This window comes from Poecilia latipinna, unplaced genomic scaffold (assembly GCF_001443285.1).
Source record: "Poecilia latipinna isolate Pla-1442-1.1 unplaced genomic scaffold, P_latipinna-1.0 Scaffold1538, whole genome shotgun sequence".
In the NCBI taxonomy this organism is placed as follows: domain Eukaryota; kingdom Metazoa; phylum Chordata; class Actinopteri; order Cyprinodontiformes; family Poeciliidae; genus Poecilia; species Poecilia latipinna.
The window spans coordinates 63,460-83,550 of NW_015114154.1; the positions used below are offsets into that span (position 1 = coordinate 63,460).

General features: G+C 38.5%; 1 protein-coding gene across 1 annotated transcript in view; it reads right to left on the reverse strand.

Moving 5' to 3' along the window:
* Positions 1-20,091, reverse strand: part of LOC106963472 (arf-GAP with GTPase, ANK repeat and PH domain-containing protein 3-like) — a 99,696-nt gene that overhangs the window by 25,702 nt on the left and 53,903 nt on the right. The window contains exons 12-13 of the mRNA XM_015058402.1: positions 17,865-18,014; positions 9,505-9,660 (exon numbers count right to left, since the gene is read on the reverse strand). Coding sequence (XP_014913888.1) covers positions 9,505-9,660; positions 17,865-18,014 — 306 coding nt within the window. The remainder of the gene's footprint in view (positions 1-9,504; positions 9,661-17,864; positions 18,015-20,091) is intronic.

The window sequence follows — 20,091 nt, forward strand, 5'->3', positions numbered from 1 at the left end:
CAATTGCACTGTTGTAACTCGCCCCAGCCCGGATTCGAACCCCGGTCTCCCGGGTGGTAGACTGGTGTCTACCCACTGAGCTATACAGTCACACACACACATATATATATATAAAACAGAAACTGCTTACGTTACAAAATATTTTACTTCTACTCTTATTGTAAGCAATGTCAAGATCAACCAATGAAATAATATTTAGTGATATTTTTACATTTATACTTAAGGCTTTGTCTTACTAGGTATTTATGATGATGTAGATATGACGGTTAACTTCATCAAGTAATGTCAACGTTTTAAAAACTTATGTAAAAATTAATTTATTCTTAATTTAATTTTAATGAAATGAAAGAAATTGGACAACGACTCTGTTAATCTGCTTCTTGTCGCTTTGCATAGTGGATAAACTGGCTTACAAAGTCTGCTACACATTTTACTTGGTTACAGAAAAGACATTTTCAACTATTTAAAGTTTGCAAAAACATGGACAGTCATTAAGTAAAACAAACAAAAAAAAAGCACCTACTGCTCTCATTAAGACAGTATTGACTGAAGTTTTGGCTATCTGAGCAGATAGGTCAGGAAATCACAAGTTCAAGTATCAAAATCAGATTATCAATAAATAAATGTAAAATATATCATCAGATATAATGGAAAAAAGGGGCAATAAAGAGAATCAAATTATTATTATTTTTTTTTGTTGTTAAATAAAAGCTGTGTCAAATTTGCGCCTACATACAGGAAACTTGTATCTCTCCAATCACTTAATGGCTGTCGGTAAATGTGATGCGTTTGTTTGACCCACAAAGCTGACCGGAACATGAAAGAGCAGCAGCTGACCTGAGGATGTTGATTCCTCCTTTTTACGTTGCAAGTGCAGCAGATGCACCACAGATGGCTTGTGGACCAGATTAGCACCTCAGGGCTGTGGTGCAGAGCCCAGCTGTGTTGTCTATAAGGCAAACTCCATCAGGCATCTACTCAGTCTAAGCCTCTCAAAGCCCTCTGGAGATCGGTGTGACAAACCCTCAGAAAGGACTCGGCTGACAGCTCGTCACCTTGAGGACTCTGTGTTTGATTAATTCGTGCGAATGTTCAGTCGGAAACGGCAACAAGGTGCGGAGAAACACAAGGTGAGTTATAGTTTTTTTTTTTGTGTTGCGGTGCATTGTGTTGCACCGTATGCATGCGTCAGGCAGTCACTTAAAGAAGTGCTCGCCGTTCCCCGTGAATTAACGAGCAGTTGGGAAGAACAGGCCAAGGCGGTGCCATCTGTAAATGTCACAGGCACTGCTTGCTCATTTTACACATCATTAAAGCCAATATTCCTAACCTGTATCAGAGCAATCAGGAGCAGGCCATTACTGCGACAGGGGCCCCGAGGGAACCACGACCAAACTCAGAGAGAAAAGAGCAGCGAAAAAAGAAAGATACTGAGCACACGCTTTCTATCTGTCTGACACACATGTGCACACACCTCTGCACACTTTCACATGCATGCTCAAACAAGCAAAGAACTAACTTCCAACAATGAACAAACACATGAAATCAGCACCAGTATTGCTGCGCTAATAGCTACTGCATTAGCAACTGCGACAAATGAAAACGGGGCCAATTATACAAGTATCTGTGGGCAGTGTGCATAGACCCCAAATGAGAATCTTGTTATTCCTTTCTCTTCATACTGTGGTGCTCAGAAAGCTAAGCCATTACAAGAGTGGAAGCTCCAGGGACAGCTTTGGGAAATGAGAGTGAGTCTGGGAGTGACAAAACAAAGTATTGAGATAAACACCCACCATTAGCACAGGCAGTTAAACCTCCATTTCCTAATCCTCAGCTGGACTCCAGAGGATATTAACCCTCAGTTTACTAAGGTGCAGGACAATAGGATGCTCAATGTAAACTAAACACCTCAACTAATAGCCACGTGTTATTTTTCTACTGACTTAAAACCCACACTACTTATGAAATTCACTTAAAGAAAGTAAAAAAAAAAAGGTACACATTTTGATCTGTGAACAAACTCTGTCCATTAGGAGTTTCACAAATGAATTTTCAATCTCGGTGCAGAACAAACCCAGTGTTTTTCCAATTAGTGATAATACCATATAGTAAGGCCTAAAATGCTGGGCTGAGAACAACATGTATTGGCTATCAATGAATGAAGAAAAGTCCAAAACAGCTATACTGCATCAGTAAGGTGTTTGAAATTAAGTTACTAAAAGCATGTGACATCTTGAGACATCTCTATGGTTCATTCAGATCACGAGAGAGAGAAAGACTTTCAGCAGAAAACAGGAAGGCTGAACACAAAACAGGAAAGGATTTTCTCTTTTGTCCATTTGAGATTTCAATCTTTGCTATGGAACATATGAACTGGCAAATGTTGGCAGCCTTTTGGAAATATCAGCGTTCAGGTTAGGATCTGCATTCTCTAGAATGTACAGATAGAGCCAGCTGTGTTTGGAGTAATAGCTATAATAACCATGCTAATTACCAAGATGAGACGCTGAAGAAGAGTTTAGATTTATAGCCCAAGCCCTTATTTGCATAGTGGTCGGGTCGGATCGGGCTCAGGCTTCTGTGGCTCGTTTAATAAGCCCACAACACTTAAAGGACATAAAACACTAAACGGGAATGCACAAAGTGAAGTTGTGTTAATCTACTTGTAATCTAAATAGAATAAACGACAGATTACCCTGATGAGGAAAGAAATGTCCAGAAGTTAAGTAGACTTAAAAAAACTGCAGCACACGGCACAACTAATGCGTACACGAACCCGCCCCGTTCTGTTCGTTTGTTCCGAGAAGATTTGCACTTGACTCACCCTGTGATTACAAAAAGGAACAAAATGGAGCTGGAAGACCTTAAACAAAATCTTAAAGAAGTTCAGAGTAGTACTTAAATGGTGTTCTAAAACTAAGATCAATCAGTCAGGTGGGATTGGGCTTAGACACAAAGTCTGTGCCAAGTTGGAATTTTTTTTGGCTAGTCTAAACTCTATCCTATAGCCAATTTAAAATGTCAATTTCTTTTAGCATTTTTATTTTTTTTTTTTTTTTTTTTTTAGGAGTGTTAGTATTAGCCCTGTTTCACAGAGACTCATCGTTCACATAGTTGCATGACATAACATCTATTGATGGCTCCTGGCTGGAAGGGTAGAAAAGAAAAAAAAACATTGTTGTTCTGATAAAAGCTTTACAAAAACTGATAGTAAATCTGCCAAAGAATTTTTATTGGTACATTGCTACGCTAAATATTACAAAAGGATCAAAAGTGCACTGTGGGCAGGCCAAAAAAAAAAAAAAAAACAGCCATTATGTTCATACTAAAATAGGCCTGTATTTAATAAGAGAGCAGTGCAACTCTAGGGTTAGATTCTGAAAAAACACCTTGGAATGTATAAACATACATTAATAAAGCCTTGGGGGGCACAACCATTCATTCTCTATAATTAGTCACAGGAAACAGCAACAAAGCTCATTATTCCATTGTTCTTTGACTGCAGTGCATATAACTTGTCTTGACCTTGATGGATAGCAATGTGCAGAAGGCTTACTCTGAATGTATGATAAAATTACGATCAACCGAGAGAGGTCAAAAGATGTCAAAAAATCTGAGCAGCTCAGTCGCAAACAAGATAAGCCTTGTAGGTTGTAATCAAATTTAATAGAAGAAATTTGCTCATCACTACCTGTTGCTGACCTTTGGCTTTATATACAGAACGCATTGAGACTTTTGAACATTAAGTCTAAGAACTTTTTTCACGCAGTAGGTTTTACAGCAAAATGATGTCTGCTTCTATTTACAACCACTTAAAAATCCTCAGCTCAAAGCAATATTTTTAGCAAAATATGTTTTTGATTTGGTTAGGGCAAGCAGATTAAATTGACATCATTTTGGAAATTGCTTAATGTTGTCTCTTATTCCCAAATTCTTCCTCAATTTCTTATAATTTTTGGAAATATGAGTAACATTTGTTACCAACTAAATTACTTTGACAAAAAAAAAAAAAGTTTCACTACAGTTCAGGCTTGAATATTTTTATTTTTCTGTTATTGTATTACTTAAAGTTATTGTTTATGATTTGTAAGTCACTACACACTGTTTACAGCTAAAAATCTATCATTGTTAAAAACTGGGATTCTTTGTGCATCTTCAAAAAACATGAAACTTCAAAAATACCAAGCAGACCTCAGTCTCAGAGATCCCTATCCACACGTGAGGTAGACTGAAATTCAACAGTAACTGCATGTTCTTCAGTCACATAACAATGAAAGCTTAAAATTCATAATGCCGCCCCCAGCAATATTTTGCAAGCACAATATTTTTTTATAATTGTGACAAAAAGTAAACTGTACTATAGATGCGTTTACATAATTAAAAAAGGCAAAGGTCTTAGCATGGAGTTAATAAGTTGACTGGATTCATCTACCTCCATTGGATAAAAATACCCTTAAGTAGGTTTGTTTATTAAATGATAAACTAATCTCAAAGCTGATGTACACACATGCCAATGAGAAAGGGTGAAGATGTTCACCTTACTTTTAAAATATTAAAAAGGTAAATCATTTTCAATATTTAATTTAAGATTTTTTTATATATTTTAATAGAACTATGATGATTGAACTGAATTGACTATATTTGTGTGCAAAAATTGGATATATTTTAGCAAAGCGACTTGAAACAATGTTGGTGGTGAATCTGCACCTTGTAAATAAACTGAACTTAATGGAACCAATTTGTATTTAAAAAATGGAAATATTTCATAACTATTATACCTAACTGTTGCCTAAACTATGTAAGTTTAGGCAACAGTTCAAGGTGTTCAAGGTGGTTCAAAATAGGGATCCACCATTATGAGAATTTGGGTTAACATCAATACCTGAAATTAATATAGCTGTTATTGCTGATTACTGATATTTACCAATATTTGTATTTCTCTAGCCTTTCGACACCATGCAAAATGACCACACTGCCTCGATGCTTCAGGTAAACACCCCAAACTCGCCATCACATGACTAAATAAATACCACATGACTAACCTCCTTCCATCCCTCTTCAGAAATGCAAATGGCAACAGGATGGAAATAAATGTCGGTTGTTAATATCGGTCCAGTTATTATATTTATTGGACTGATATCAAACTGTTAAAAAATGACCAACATCCGCTAATATGAGATGAAAATGCCGAGCTCTGATGCAGCTGTTGTCCCCAAATAGTTTTTAGACATAGCGTTAAGATTGTTTATACGCTTTTTACTTTTAAGTACTCATAATACTTTGAGGTATCCCAGCTAAAATCAACTTGAATCTGATAGAAAATATGTGAACTGGGGTAAAGATTAAGGTGATGCCAAAGAGACCTTAAAATATCAAAAATGTGCAACTGATCGCAGTGGATGAAAGGTTAAAAATAACACTCCAAACATAAGAAGGCTTTTACTATTGTGCCACAGAATAACAGAAATAATTTTATTTTTAAATTATACTCATAGTGCATTGTATTAATGGAGTCTGCGTATTTTTCCAATCACTAATACGTATATGAATGTCACAACAATTCTTTTAGAAATTTCTACTCTAATAGACTTTTAATTTTTAAGGACATGTACAACTTCCTGTTGCTGTAGTTCTACATTTATGCACCTGCGCCTTTTATTTGACATCTCTAGAAATCCCTATATTCCTTGTAGAAACTGCATTAGGGTTACAAAAAGTACAACTTCAAATAAAAATCAACAAACCTGAAAATAATTTATAACTCTAATTTATAAATACAAAATTATAATTTGAAATAAATAAATAAATAAATAAAATACATATGCTTAACTGTGTTTTTTTTGCTATAGTAAAATCTGCTCCGTTTAAACCCAGAGCCGAGTTGTATTTTTAAGCAATGCCAAAAAAATCTAACTAACGTGAGTTAAATGTGATCTCTCAGGACCTGAACACCTTTGGACATAAAGGCATTCAGGGCCATCATTAGCTCTTGTTGTCTCCCTAATTTCTGTGACCTTAGCAAGAATAAATAACATCCTTCATAAAAACTTGAAACATCAGGAGCCTTTCATCACAATTTGCTTCCATTAATTCAATTCCATATTCGACTCACACTAAACCCAAGAAAACAATGAGCATTTGATGGTTTTTTGGATTCCTTTTTCAAAAAAAGAGAAATACATTAATGATGCTCTCTGACAGTCTGCATTAATCAGAAGGGCTCCCCTTGAACACAAGTCTTTATCGGCCATCGATTTTCCAGTGGGTTTATGGCGAGCGACACACGGAGAGAGCTCGTCGCCAGGCGGCTGCTGGGAAACACATTACGGGGCTGTCAGTTGTCTCGCCATGCATCCTGCATCATTCTTTAAGCACATGAGAAGTTCATTACAGCGCACAGCTCTGACAGTGCATAGGATATTAGGGGCTGTGTCCCTTGCACACAATCTTAAAGGAACTTCAGTACACTGTCCAGAGGAGACTTTATGTTTATATGGCTTGACTTGCATACATCAAATCATGACTATGTGAAGAATTGTTTTTTTATTCTGTAATTGACAAAATAAAACAACAGGTTGCAGGGACATAATACGAACAGCATTTTTGTGGTATTAAAGACCTCAATGTCAAGGACAAGTCTATCTCACAAAGCTCTGTGTAGCTGCTGCCAGCATCAGACTTCGTCTGATAAAGTAACTAAATGTTTCTAGTACAAAGGTGAGGGCTTTAAGCTTGATGCTCTGCACCATTGTTTGAGACTCTTATTTTGAAGTAAGACAGGAAGCAGTCCTGGAATTTCTGCCTTAGTATGTTTTGATTCTGCTGATGTCACTCGATGAGGACTGAAAAAGCCTCCACCATTTGACGGTACCACCAATGGCTAACTGCTTGCAGCTAACATTGCTAAACTACAGGGATCTTGAGTACATCTCATCAGCTCAAGTTCAGAAATGAAAATACATAGGTTGGTCAAACCTTAACTACATATTTTTTGCGCTGCATAGAGATTATGCAGTGCAAAGTTGTAGAACTTTTGCAAAACCTGAATCTTATTTGTGAAAGACTGAGAAACACCACTTTATAAAGAAATTTCAAATGTGGATAATAGATTAAAAAAAAGTCATTTTAATAATACATATAGCAGGTGGTTATTTCATTTTTGAATAAGTATATCAAAACTAAAATAAAATTACAGTTTTACCAATTACATTATTAATTACATTATCAAAACAGTCATAATGATATATTATTTTAGCTTTGCAATTGTTCTTGCTTTTCTATGTTGAATAAAAGCTGTTAATACATTTTGTTTTAAAACCTGTGCCACTACTGCAATTCTGTTATACTGTGATGTTTTTCTAAAAAAAGAAAAAAAAAAGGAAAAGAAGAAACAAAAACAAAAAACTGTAAGAATCTCAAACCAGACCATTCCTATTTGTGATTATAACTAGATAATAGCCCTTTTGCCATCCTGCTGTAGACTCCTTCTAAGTACCGGCAGTGGTGGTACATTCAAAAATGATGCAGTGACAGTTTCTCCAGGCTCCAAAGAACATCCCACACGTCCCATGCTGACCAAAATGATATCTCACCTTAAAACGCTCGTGCTGTTTTGATTTATGATGCTTCACAACTACTAAAATTCAATTTCAGCCCGCAGTGCATGCCTCTGATTGCCCTGTAAATGAGATAAACTGATAGCAATTTATTCAAGGATCCCACCTCTCCTCTTTTTTTATTTTTTTTATTTCTTGCCTTCTCTCTCTCTCTGTCTCTCTCTCTCCTATTCTTCTAACAGGACATGCAGCTCATACCCTTAGAATTGGGTGAATCCAATATTTAAGCGATATGTCTGTATTGTGGAGCATTCAGCTGAACAGACATGCTGATGCTAATAGAAAACCTTGCAGAGAAGAATGAGATAGATAGAAAACAATGTGCATGTTTGATGATGTGAGAAACATTCAGAATCTGCCTCCTCCGGTCTGATTGCTCTTAAACTTCTTCCTCAAGAAGTCCAGGAGTAAACAGACAAATGGATGAGGTTTGAAGATGTTTGACAAAGCCAGCTGTCACTCGGCTAAGAACTTCCATGTGCCAGGAGATGCACATTAAGAGCTAAGTAATGTCAAATAAAACTCAAGTACGGATGCTGTGAGATGCAGGCTGATTATGTACATACATAGAGCTGCAGCTCCTGACATACTGTCAAAACATAAATCATGATGCCAGATGCAGAATATTAAAGTATTTGGCCCAGTATGACTACTGAAACAGAGGTTGATATCGCCACATAAGACTCTATAGTACCACTTATGTCACACCACTTATCACTGTGATGCTGATGATGTTCCCTCTGTACAACAATGTGGTCAACAGACCCATTCAGACTTTAAAGAGGAGCTGTCAGAGACTGGGATAAAAAAGTATAATGATTATAAATGCTAAGCCCCATTTAGGAGGCGTCAATGCCATTGTTGTTGTTATCCAGCATATCAATCTTGTTGATTGATCATCCCGTTTGGGTGACATCAGTTTTATGGCCTCTGAAATGCGTCTCAGTGTTTTCACAATGCCATCCAATTAGGGCTCTCCATTCATCATTGGGCTGAGGAATCATTATTAATTGGGTGGAGAGCTGGCTGCCACTCCCCTGCTGAGGACGGCCACATTCACTATTCATGCAACGGTAAAATAAATTGGGGCTGAACAGGGGGTCGCATAGAGACACAAAACTACACACCTTTATATTCATCATATACACATAAACTCTGAATCAAGATTACTTTTTGGTGTTTCCCCCCCCCCCCCATCATGACAGTTTGTGTTCTTGTAATCTAGAAATGCAGTAATGATAACGTCTCTGAAAGGTTCTATCCAGTGGTGTGTTGTTCATCAGTAACAGATATACATGAACGATATCAACACAGCTGGGTAATGAAGTATGCGTTCCTAATGTTTATATTTCAGAAAATACAAAACACACTAACAAAAATCGCCTCAAATTCTGCTTAGCATGTATGCGAGTTCGTGACATCACAATCGGAGCATGAACAAACCAATCAGCTGTTGGGAACACACACAACATGTTTGATGTATTTCTACAGATTTGTAAGTATTTGTTTCTTGTTCCAGTCTCCCCTCATCCTCTTTCAAAACCGCTACCTCGTGTTTTATTGTCGTCAGATGTTTTGAAAATTCTCACACACCAAAAAACTGCTGACTGCTGGCAAGATAGAACACAAGTGAACACATTTGAAGGAGGAGGTTGGTTAAAAACACACCAACCTATAAAGAGCAAAAAACAAAATAAAATAAACGCTAATAAATGAAAGTCAAAACAATTTTTTCATTTTTAAAATATACCCAATGAAGCAGCTATTTAAATCTATGTTCCTATTTTGTGTTGGTGGATTTGCCAGTTAAAACTGTCTTTGTTTTCTGTTGCTCTAAGAAACTGACCCACAGTTCAGAAAAATAGTAAAGTTATGTCCTTTGTCATACCATCATTGCCCGCTGATAGGCCATCCGGCTTTGTGATGCCTGTGCTCTTTTTCCGCCTGTGTTTCTTGCGGTTGGCGTGCGGCGATGGAGGAGGCTCAAGTTTAGGACTCGTGGCACTGCCCATGCTGGAAGTAGCAGGATCAGTCATCCCATTGGCTGAGTGAACACAAAGCAAAACTTAATAAGAAAAAAAATAATGCATGCTTTTTTATTTATTGTTCAGAAATACTTAAGGCTTTTTTTTTTAACAAAAAAGAACATGAAAGTGTGAAATAATAAGAATATAACGTCAAAAAAGGAAAAAAGGAAAACAAAAAGTTTATAGCCTAAACTTAGACTATGTACACTCCATCATGCTTAACATTAAATACGTTATCTTTCATTAAAATTGTTTTTAGTTAGAATGTTCAGTTTGATTAGTCATGAATTTAAAATAATGACATTTTACTTTTGATTTATTTTGTGTTGAGGGCAATAAACACCCCTGTTGAAAATACGAAGTAAAAATATAAATTCAGGCAAAGTATTAAAGAAATGTAAACTATTTAAGCTTCATTTAATAACAATGTTAATGTTAATAATAAAACGGTAAAAATACATCAGTTCAGCTTTAAAATTAAATAAGAATTCAGTGACTCATTTTATAAATGATTTGTAGCATCATCTCTGCTCTGAGAGGACTGTTTGTTGAGGCATAAATGGACATGAGGGATCTTAAAATGTCACAATGAGTCCCAAATGTACACAATCATTGTTTTGCATTTTAAGCCTTAAAAATATTACACATAATCTGATTTTTCATTTTAAGTTTGCATGCCTTTTGCTTCTTCCACTTACCCTTTTTTTAATTACTATTTTTTTTTTCATGTTATAATTTTGACAAAGGAATTAGGGTGTGACTGTGTTATGACAAAGCTTTAAAAAGGAAGGTGTTTTACACCCAACATTGAAATGTTCCCACAAACCAGTGGGGGGGGGGAGAAAAAACAAAAAAACAACTTGGGAAATTGGCTTATTAATAGGAATCCAAATGTTCTTGTTACCTTATCCATTACTAGCTTCCTTTAGTACAATGAGGCTCAATGAGGAAAGTAAATACGGCCCTACATTTTTGGCATTTATTGTACCCTAGAAGTCTGCAGAAGGAGAGACCATTGCAGAAATGCACCAATATGAATTTTGAAGCTGAAATTAAATCCCTGACATGTATAAGGCTTTTATGATACTGGTTTTGGACAAATGTGATTTCCCCCAAGAACTATGATATTTACCCTTAACTATTCAGCCTTTCTATCTCAAATTGTTTAAATGAGGAGCTCGTGCCAAGCGTGAGAGAGACTAGTGTCTCTAAATTGGGTGTTACCATCCATCCGCCCATACATAACAGATCCAGCTGAAAAACCCAAATATTTCTCTCCAAAGTGAGGTGTACAGGGCATTCAGATTAGCTCCCAGAGTCATCTAAATTGACTCCTTTTGATGTGGAAAAGAAGCTGCATAATGTTGAGCTTTCCCTTGGATGACAGAGCTCCCCACCCTCGTTTTAAATACCATTTTACATCTCTGTGCATTCTCTGAAACCTCATTAATATTGGAAACGGCCAACTTTGAGTCTTCTTCAATCAGTAACAGCATTCACACTTAAGAGTGTAGTTGTCAGCAGGACTTATTAGGATTAAATGGTCAGAAAACTGTCAGATTTCTTTCTTCGTGTATGTGGATCCTAGTAACACTGAGGATTACAGAAACGAAAACTTCCTGAACTTTAAATTTAAATGTGTAACATACAAATAATGTCAATACACCGGGAAGCAGCTCAGAAAGAAACTTGAGTTTTAGATGTTCTGAAGGACATGTATGGGTCTGTGAACGAATGGTTACCTGAATTAGCCTTTGGCAAAGCTCACTATATGACTGTCTGAGAGTGACAGGGGGCTGAGAACCAGCTTTGTTTCTTGTAAGTGATTTTATAAATGTGATATTAACCTGTGCTACCGTCGGGCAAAGGGACAGGAGGGATGGGAAGATAGCAGGGGTTTGTCAGCTTGCCATCTTTCTGATTTCCTGACATTTGACATCACTTTCCCTTCTTCCCCCCTCCGGATGCCATTAAGAATTTGAGAGAGCGGGGGCCAGAGGCCTGGGGGAAGTGGGAAGGGAGGGCCGGTAGATGGGCCCCATATTGCTCTCTTCTTACCACCCTGTGTGGTGCTGGCAGCATCCTCCATTGTCTCCCATCAAAAGCTCATTGTAGTGTAGCAAACTCCATTCATTTCCCTGCGCACCGTCCCAGCCTCCAGGGGTGGAGTGCAGGAGGACAAGGGACTCAGGGATTATTGCTGTTTTTGTTGCCAGTTGCACATGCTGTAATGTGCGCCATTGTGCCATTAGCCAGTGTACAACATTAGGCCTAATTCGGTCATTACCTTTAGGGAGACGGGGCTGTCTTGGAGGAGTAAGTTGAGCACAGCAGGGGGCTGAAGATGCTTACAGGGCGGGGGAGCTCAAGAAGTCTGGGGTGGGGGGGGGCACTGTTTGAGACTCAAATACAGAGGATAATACCTGAGACACACATCATTATGTTTGTCCTCAACTTGGAAATTAAGCTTGATGAGCTGACAAAAAGAAAAAAAATATATAAATTTGAAGTATGTATTTCTACTTTTTTGAAGTCATATTTTACCATAAATAACATTGTTTTTTGGTAAGCAACCACACTGATTATGTGCCATCACACACACGCAAAAAAAATAAATAAAAAAAATGCTGCTTTCGCTGGAGCACATATATTAAGCTCTCTGGTGCTTTGAATGGCAGCGCGCAGCCACACATGTAGCAGCCCTTCGTCGAGGCGTCTGTTTCAATTTTCCTGCTCCCTTACAACAGCCCCCCTGAGACAAGTCATTAGTTGGCTCAGACAGCTGGGGGCACAGGGGTCCTCCGTGTGCACCCTCCCTCCCTTCCTCGCTCTCTTTCCTCCTCCCTTTCCATACCGACTTTTGTCCCGCCAGCACAGCTCCGTATGGCGGGTGGAAGACATGAGCTCCAACCTGCCTCTGAAGTGACACCCAGCATTTGTTTAATGTCGCTTGAGGTTAAAGGGGAGGGCTGCCCCTCGGGGGGCCCCAACCGTGTCATAAACACCTCTAATTATCAATTTCTGGGCCCTAATGTTGTGGAAAATGACCCGGGTTCTTTTCATTCTGCACCTGAAACACGCTCCAGAATCTGCAACACAAAGGTGGAGCTGCAGAGGAAACGGAGCAGCGATAGGGAAGCATCTGTAACCCAATGGATGCATATGAACGATTTCCTGTAAGTGGTTTTAAGCTCTAAACTACGCCTAGCTGTTAAATAAAATTTGTTAAGATGAGGATTATGAAGTTGAAAGTAATCTGATTGAGAAAGCCCAGAAATCACAGTGGCATTATTAGCCGGCTGTTAGTGTGTATGAGGGCCATCAGGACCAAGCTGGGTAATGAGTTGCACTGGGGATCAGGAGACTCTTTACCACTCAGCCACGATCACCTGGGCAGCAGAATAGGTACGAGGCTAACCTGTGATTACAGTGTATTACACTCCCACCACGTAGATGACAGCTTAAACGTGCTTCAGGATGAAGGCTGAGGGTGAGACAAAGAGAGCGCTGCAAGCAGATTCCTGTCTTTATCAGAGCCACACTGAGAGAGAGATCGAGAGAGCTAGAGAGAGAGAGAGAGAAAGAGAGAGCAACGGTTGGGGGGAGGTGCGGGGGGGGGGGCGGAGGAAGGAGGGAGTTATTTCATTTTTATTCAAGAGGCTCAAGGTAAGGAGCGCCATGATTCCCCCAGGCCCCTTGACACGGCAGCCCTGCCTGTCCTCAATCAAAGCCAACGGCTGCAATTAATGGCAAAAATTAGAAACAATCACCGCCTCCCCCTTATTATCCTCAATTAGAGCGTACTAATCAAGGCCTGATCGCGCTCTGCTGCTCTCTCCAAACTAAATGTCAAACTTCATTACAACCTGGCTTAGAAATCAAACGCCCCACACGCTATCACCCTCGCATCGGGAGGCCGACGTATAAAATAAAGTGCAGAGGAAAGAGGCGATCCGTGTGATAAGGAGCTGAATTGGAAAGTTGTTACGCTGTTTATCAACTGCGAAGGAAATTCAGAAGAGCAGATGGTTCGGACACTGACCAAGTCCAAGAAAAATACATTTCTTGATGACAAGACGGAAATATAATATGAGACCCTGTCTGTAGAAGACAGAAATAATAGAGTATTAGGTAAAGCAAAACATTCTGTAGCACAATTCACTCCACGTTCTTTACTGCTCAGTTGCTTAACCATATGTGCATGATGGCAAATATTTGGGGCAATACTTACAAATGCCGATTGTCGTCATTATCTATTCTGCGGAAGAAAGCATCAAGGGTAATCTACTTTATAGAGAGAAAACATACAAGTCTAAAAAAAAAAGAATTTTAAAATAAAATATTCAAGTTCTCTCATACTGCACAGATCACATCAAAGTAATTTCCAGACAACACCCACAACTTAAAAGGTGTATTTGTGTGCAAATTTAAGGACACCAATAAGGCTACAACATCCTGCAGCCCATGCACCATGAAAGACCACTCAGCCTATGAGACATCAACTTTGAGGCTATTATTTAGGTTTAAAATCAAAAAATCTTGTGCAACCACTCTCTCTAATTTCCACGGTTCTTCAGATTTTGAGATGAACTTAACTTTACTCACTCCTTGACCCTGACTTCAGTAACCGCCATCAGCAATCCTATGACAATGCTTCAGATGACTGAACTGCGAGAGTTTAATCCAGGTTCGAAAGATTGAGGCACACGACGGAGAGCAGCATCTAAACAAGCTCTCAGCACATTAAGAATGAGCATCCTTATGAGTAGAAGCAATAAAAAAAATTGGGCCGGGATTTAATCAAAAAAGCAGTGCTCAATATTCAAGAGATGCTCCTACCCCTGCCTCTGCCTTTGCATCAGTACGTTTACAAATGAGAGCCCTCTTTAAGTAATATGGAAATGGTTACCTGGCTAAAATGCATTCATTCTCCTGTGAATCATCAATCTGCTGTTTTTGCATCACATTTTAGGTTATAACCTGCAACCTTCGCCAAGGATAATGGAGTGATTGGGCTTGGTTCAAGTCAATTCTAATGGCAAAACACGAGTACCCTCTCACAGTGGAACACCCTCTATTGATTATGGAAGACACCTCAGGATGAAAGATAAGCGAGTTGCATTTCAATCAAGTTTATGTTTTCTGATAGGCCAGTCACATTTTACCACCACAGGTGCTGCAAGCTGCCTTAATTCAGACTGTGGAGATGAAAGGAGGGATATAAGTTCTTAAGCCCCAAAGACTTTCCTCTTAGTGTAAAAGTCTTGAACCGTCTGCCCTGACTTTGCACTGATTACAGCAGCACTTTTTCTCCAATGCACCACATTCTGTCATTTGGCACGTTTCTCCTATTGTTTTCAGCTCATTTGCCTCATTCAAGATCATTTATGGTTACCTTAAAAGTAGCATGAAAATAATTGAAGAAAAGTAGAATAACGGAGCAAATTGTGAATCTGATTTAGTTGAAGTCTGGCTGCTGGTTAATGAGCTATGTTAATAGTTAGGGGCTTTTCAGTTTAACAAATATGAAAAAGGAAAAATTCCACTCTTCCTAATTTCCACGGCGCAATGTTTAGGAAGTCCTACTTGTACAGTGCAGCTTGGCTTCTTTATTCGCAAACATTAAACTATAAAACTGTTTTTATTTCTGTCACAGACACAAGCACGCTTAGTGGGAAAAAAAAAAAAAAAAAAAAAGTGCACGTACAAACAGCCAACACACACTCGTGTTCATTTATTTGAGGACCCCACGAATCTAAGTAATTCTGCTTTGGGCATGGTGCTGATGGGAGACGCGGGGGAGAGGAGGAAGGGAGGGTGTGATGGAAGTGCCTGCGTCCAGGCAGAATTGATCGTTCGGCAGCTCCAAATGATAGTCAGGCTTGTCTGCGGAACCACGAGGGCCGTGCAGTTGGACTCCAGCAGCGCTCGTAAAGTGCGCTCTTTAAACTGCCGGGGCCCCTGGGAGCCCATGGGGAGGAGGGGAGCCGCCGCCGCGCTAATGAGAACTACCAGAGTGCAAACATGCATGGAAATGACTGTTATTCTGTTGATGTGCATTTAAGTGCTTTTTTACTGCCAACCACAAAGAGAGGGAAATAACTGGTGATGAATGGTACTCCCGAAAAGCATTCATTTTCCTCTTCGGAAGAAAGGAGACGAAAACAGACGAGGTTGGAGGGGGTGGGGGGAGGAGACAGAGAGTAAGATGGAAGGTAAAGACAGGATGGTTTCGGTTGGTGGGGGCGGGGGGGGTAGGGGTTGTCAGATTTGGTGAATATATTATTTTACTATACGCAAGTACACTGACAAGGCGGCAGTAAGCGGGTATGCATCGATGGCAGAAAGTTAACCTTCACTGTTCCCCTCCTCCAAACAAGCTGCTTCTGTCAAAGAGCAGCAGCCAAAAAGGTCACAGCGATCACAGTTCTGATCACACAATCATGAAAATTAGGCTTTTTTCATCTACATAAAAAAATAAAAATAAAAAAAGGTTGAAAAAAGCTCAATTACACTGCTGCACTCTAGATCCTTTCTGTTTGTTTTCATCCTGCCATGTGTAACAGAGATTCCACGGGACTTGAATCTGCGACTTAAATTCAAGTCGCTCTTAAATTGCAAAAGCAAAGAGTTCAGACTTGAATCAGATCTATGCTCTAAAGACTCAACTCGGGCTCGAGGTCCGACATTCAAACGCTGTGAGGAAATCATCAAAATTGTCCCCTCTGATTTACTGCAGTGTACGCAATAAGGTTGTCACAAAACTAAAATTTCAAACTTGATGCCGGTAAAAAGACAAACACTTCCTACTTGATGCTATTGATACTGCGAGAAAGACAACACAGGTTTCGTTTTAATAAAGGTCAAAACATCATTATCACAAACAGTATGACAACATTTGTAAAAGATATCAATAAATAACAAGCACGTCAGCAGTAATCTAAATGTAAAGTAATAATATAACAGTTGAGGATACATTATGTACCTTGTACTTAATTAGACAAGTTGTCTGAAACCAGGTTCCCCAATATGGTACACTGGGATGTGGTTCATATAATTGTATAAATCAACTTCCTCCTCCTCTGTCTGTTCTTTGTTCCCGCTCTGCATCCATAAAACTTCCATTTCAACTTTTTTTGGGGATTTGCTTCCGATAGTGAAAGAAAAAAAAAAAAGAAAAAAAAAAAGGGGAAAACACCTTGTTGCCATGGTTTCACATCATAGCAACCAAAAACTAAAGAGCAAAAATTCCTCTGGCTCCACAGCATCCAAAAATCTGAGGGAATAATTGTCCGAAAAAGTAATGCTTCAAGATGATGAACAAAAGTCTACAAAAAGAGCAAATTGGAACTAACCAAGCTGGAATACCAATATTAATTTGATTTTAATTGAGCTACTCCAACATGTCACAAACATTACTGATGCAATTATAGAATCATAATGCAATGCAAACCCTTGTGGAGATTAAAAAGGTTTTTTTTTTTATTGATTTTGATGCAAATGTGCATCTGACAAATGTGTTTGTTTTACTTTAGTTCAACATCAAAATTTAGATTTTTACAACCCCAGAATACAAAAAACATTGGTTAATGTTTATTAAATGGCAGCTTCCAAGATTGTGAGTTTTTGTTGAATGCCACCATCGAGAAAGCATTTAGAACAAGGCACCGCAGCTCCGACAGAGAAGAACACATTTTCTTGTTAAAATGTCTGCTTGATTTGTTTGGGATGTTCGTGGACCTTGAAATGTTATCTTTTTAGGACAGCCGTGGAACATAATAAGGACCGCACAGGTAACTCAAACAGATCAGTGTTACATGAATGTGGGTGGTATCAAAACTAGATAAACTGAATTTGTTTCCAAGATCTCAACTTCTGGTTCACTAAAATAAAATATTATTTCTACAACTCTTTTTCTCCTAACATGAATGTACGCTTCCATTTATAATGTTTAAAAAAGGAAATCAAAATTTAAATTTTTTTAGAAGTTGAATTAAAAGCTTAAAGATGTGCAGTGTTTATGTTTTAAATAAGGCCTAAGGGAAAAGGTTTTAATCAATATCCTTCAGTCATTTTGAGGTTTAGGCAGACTAGGTGTCATGCATCTAATGTGAAAATGCTATTCATTAAAGACTTGACCCAAGTCTTAGAATAATTACTAGTGAACATCTATACTTTGCGGTACATTTATCGCATTTTTAAGGTAGTATGGGGTGCTTACGGGCTGCGCTGTTTGTACTGGTGTTGATGGCTTCATTCCACTGGTCAGCACTGGACACGGAGAAGGAGCGTTGGTGCATGCCGTCTTTACTGCCGCCAAACGCCGACCCACCCGCTTGTAGAGAAATGCTGCTGTTGGAGTGAGTTGCACCTGTAGAGAAAGTGACAAAGGCACAAAAATGAGTCAGATTTTGTTCATACTGGTCAAACTTTGTTTTGGTAGTACAGCAAAACTTAGCCAAGGACATGTTTCACACCGTCACCTCACATGAACAAAGAATGGAACACATTTTCTTCTGAACACTTTGCCTACTCATAACTAATTTAAATCTGATATGTATTTATTTTCTATGTTCTTTCTAATTTATTTCAGTTTTGTACAGAAAAAAATATGTGGGAGAACATCATTGTTGCGGTGCAAAGAAGCAGCAGCATCTATTCTGTGTTTTTCTCAGTAATAGTCATCAAAAACCAGTCAAAAATTGGCTGGGTATGTTTCTGATATTCTGATACCCTTGAGATTTTATGGTAGAGATGAGTGTTTAAATGTATGTATATATATGTTCTTGGCCACATTTTCTTTACTTTGATTTAGAGGCGAAACAGAACCTTCTACAGTCACGTGGCCTGTGCCTTTTATGAAAATTGGAATATCTCTTAGACAGTGATTTTACTTGCATTTAATTGCTTTTAATAAAAAAAAAGAAAACTCAAATTTCTCCTCATTCAATTTATTTCAGTTTTTATTTGTATAGCGCACGTTCACAACAAATGTCGTCTCCCTGCATTTTACTAAAATTGTCTCTTCTTGACCACTCACAAGGGAAAAAAACAAACAACAACACTAATGTTCCTATGTCATATTTTGCATTTTAACACAAAAATCCAATAACATTGTTTGTTGTTTTTCATTACGGGTTTCTAAGGAGAGCACCCAAATTACCAAAACATACATAGAGAGTGGTCCTGTTGGTTTTGGTTCTAGTCTGAGGAAAACAATCTAGCCAAAGTAATTGAAACATCCAAACAGCTTGTAATGAAGTGATAATATGCAGTTGTTAACTGCCTTTTGTAGTTTAAGCTGCACCTTACCAGCACAGTCACCTTATTTCTACACATATTTCCATCAACCGACCGCCCCCCTCCCCTTGCACAGACACAAACACACGGAACCCTTTTCCCTCCGCCTCTGCCTCTAATTAGCCCTTAATTAACAAGATACACTCTGAACGCTAATTATCTCGCTTCATCCCTCTGACTGCCACATCGATCTCCACTGGCGTCAGCAGGCGTTCTCTCCCTAACTTCCAATCAGGCGAGCCATGGACGCCTGGCTCTCTTTACTAATTCATGGCCAAGGCTGCGCGGTGTGGGGTCCTTTCCCTCTGATGTGAACAGTTGCTATCGTACATCCCAACTACACTGAGAAATTCATTGACGTGCATCAAAGCAGAGAGTGCATTCAGGTCAACGGTGGCATTTTGTAACATTTATTTGTTAACTAAAATAATAGTTCCTTAAATATTTTTCTTTATCCTCAAAAGTCACGACTGTAGTTCATGCATGCTTGCATCAAAGCAGGACTGCAAAAACAGATCAATCTTGTGAAGCTGATCGAAAACAAAAAAAAGGTTAAAATTTCTGTTGTTTTATTATGGGAAACAACACATTTCCCAAATTTTCTTCACATTGCTTTATCTTACAGGTAACACAAATCAAGCCCCTTTTATCTACTAATTACAAGACAATATCAGTTTTTGATTGAGGTGATAACAGAAAATATACTCTGTGGCTCGTGTGTAAAGTAAACTAAGCGGCACGGGTGCTTGTTAGGGTAATATGTCCTACTCATTATCTAGAGTAATAAGTGTATCAAATTCACATAATCATGTCTAATTAGTATCAGTAATTATCTTGTTGGGCCCAGGAATATTAATCTTCAGGTCCCAGAGGGGAGGGAGCAGAATCGCAGCAAGAACGGGAGACAGAGCGAGGGAATCATGCTGAGGAGCACCGACTAAATTAGCATGCTGAAATCAGAGCAGAGGAAGAGGAAGGGGGGTGAGAGGGGGACTTGGTAAGGAAGAATAAAAAGGAAATCTAAAACTTTGTTTTTAAGAACTATGAATGAATAACAAATAAAACGAGCCTTCCTTCTTTTGTCTGCTTGTATCCTTTTTTTTTTTTTGAAGGAAAAAAAAAAAAAAAAAAAAAAAGATTTTTTAAAC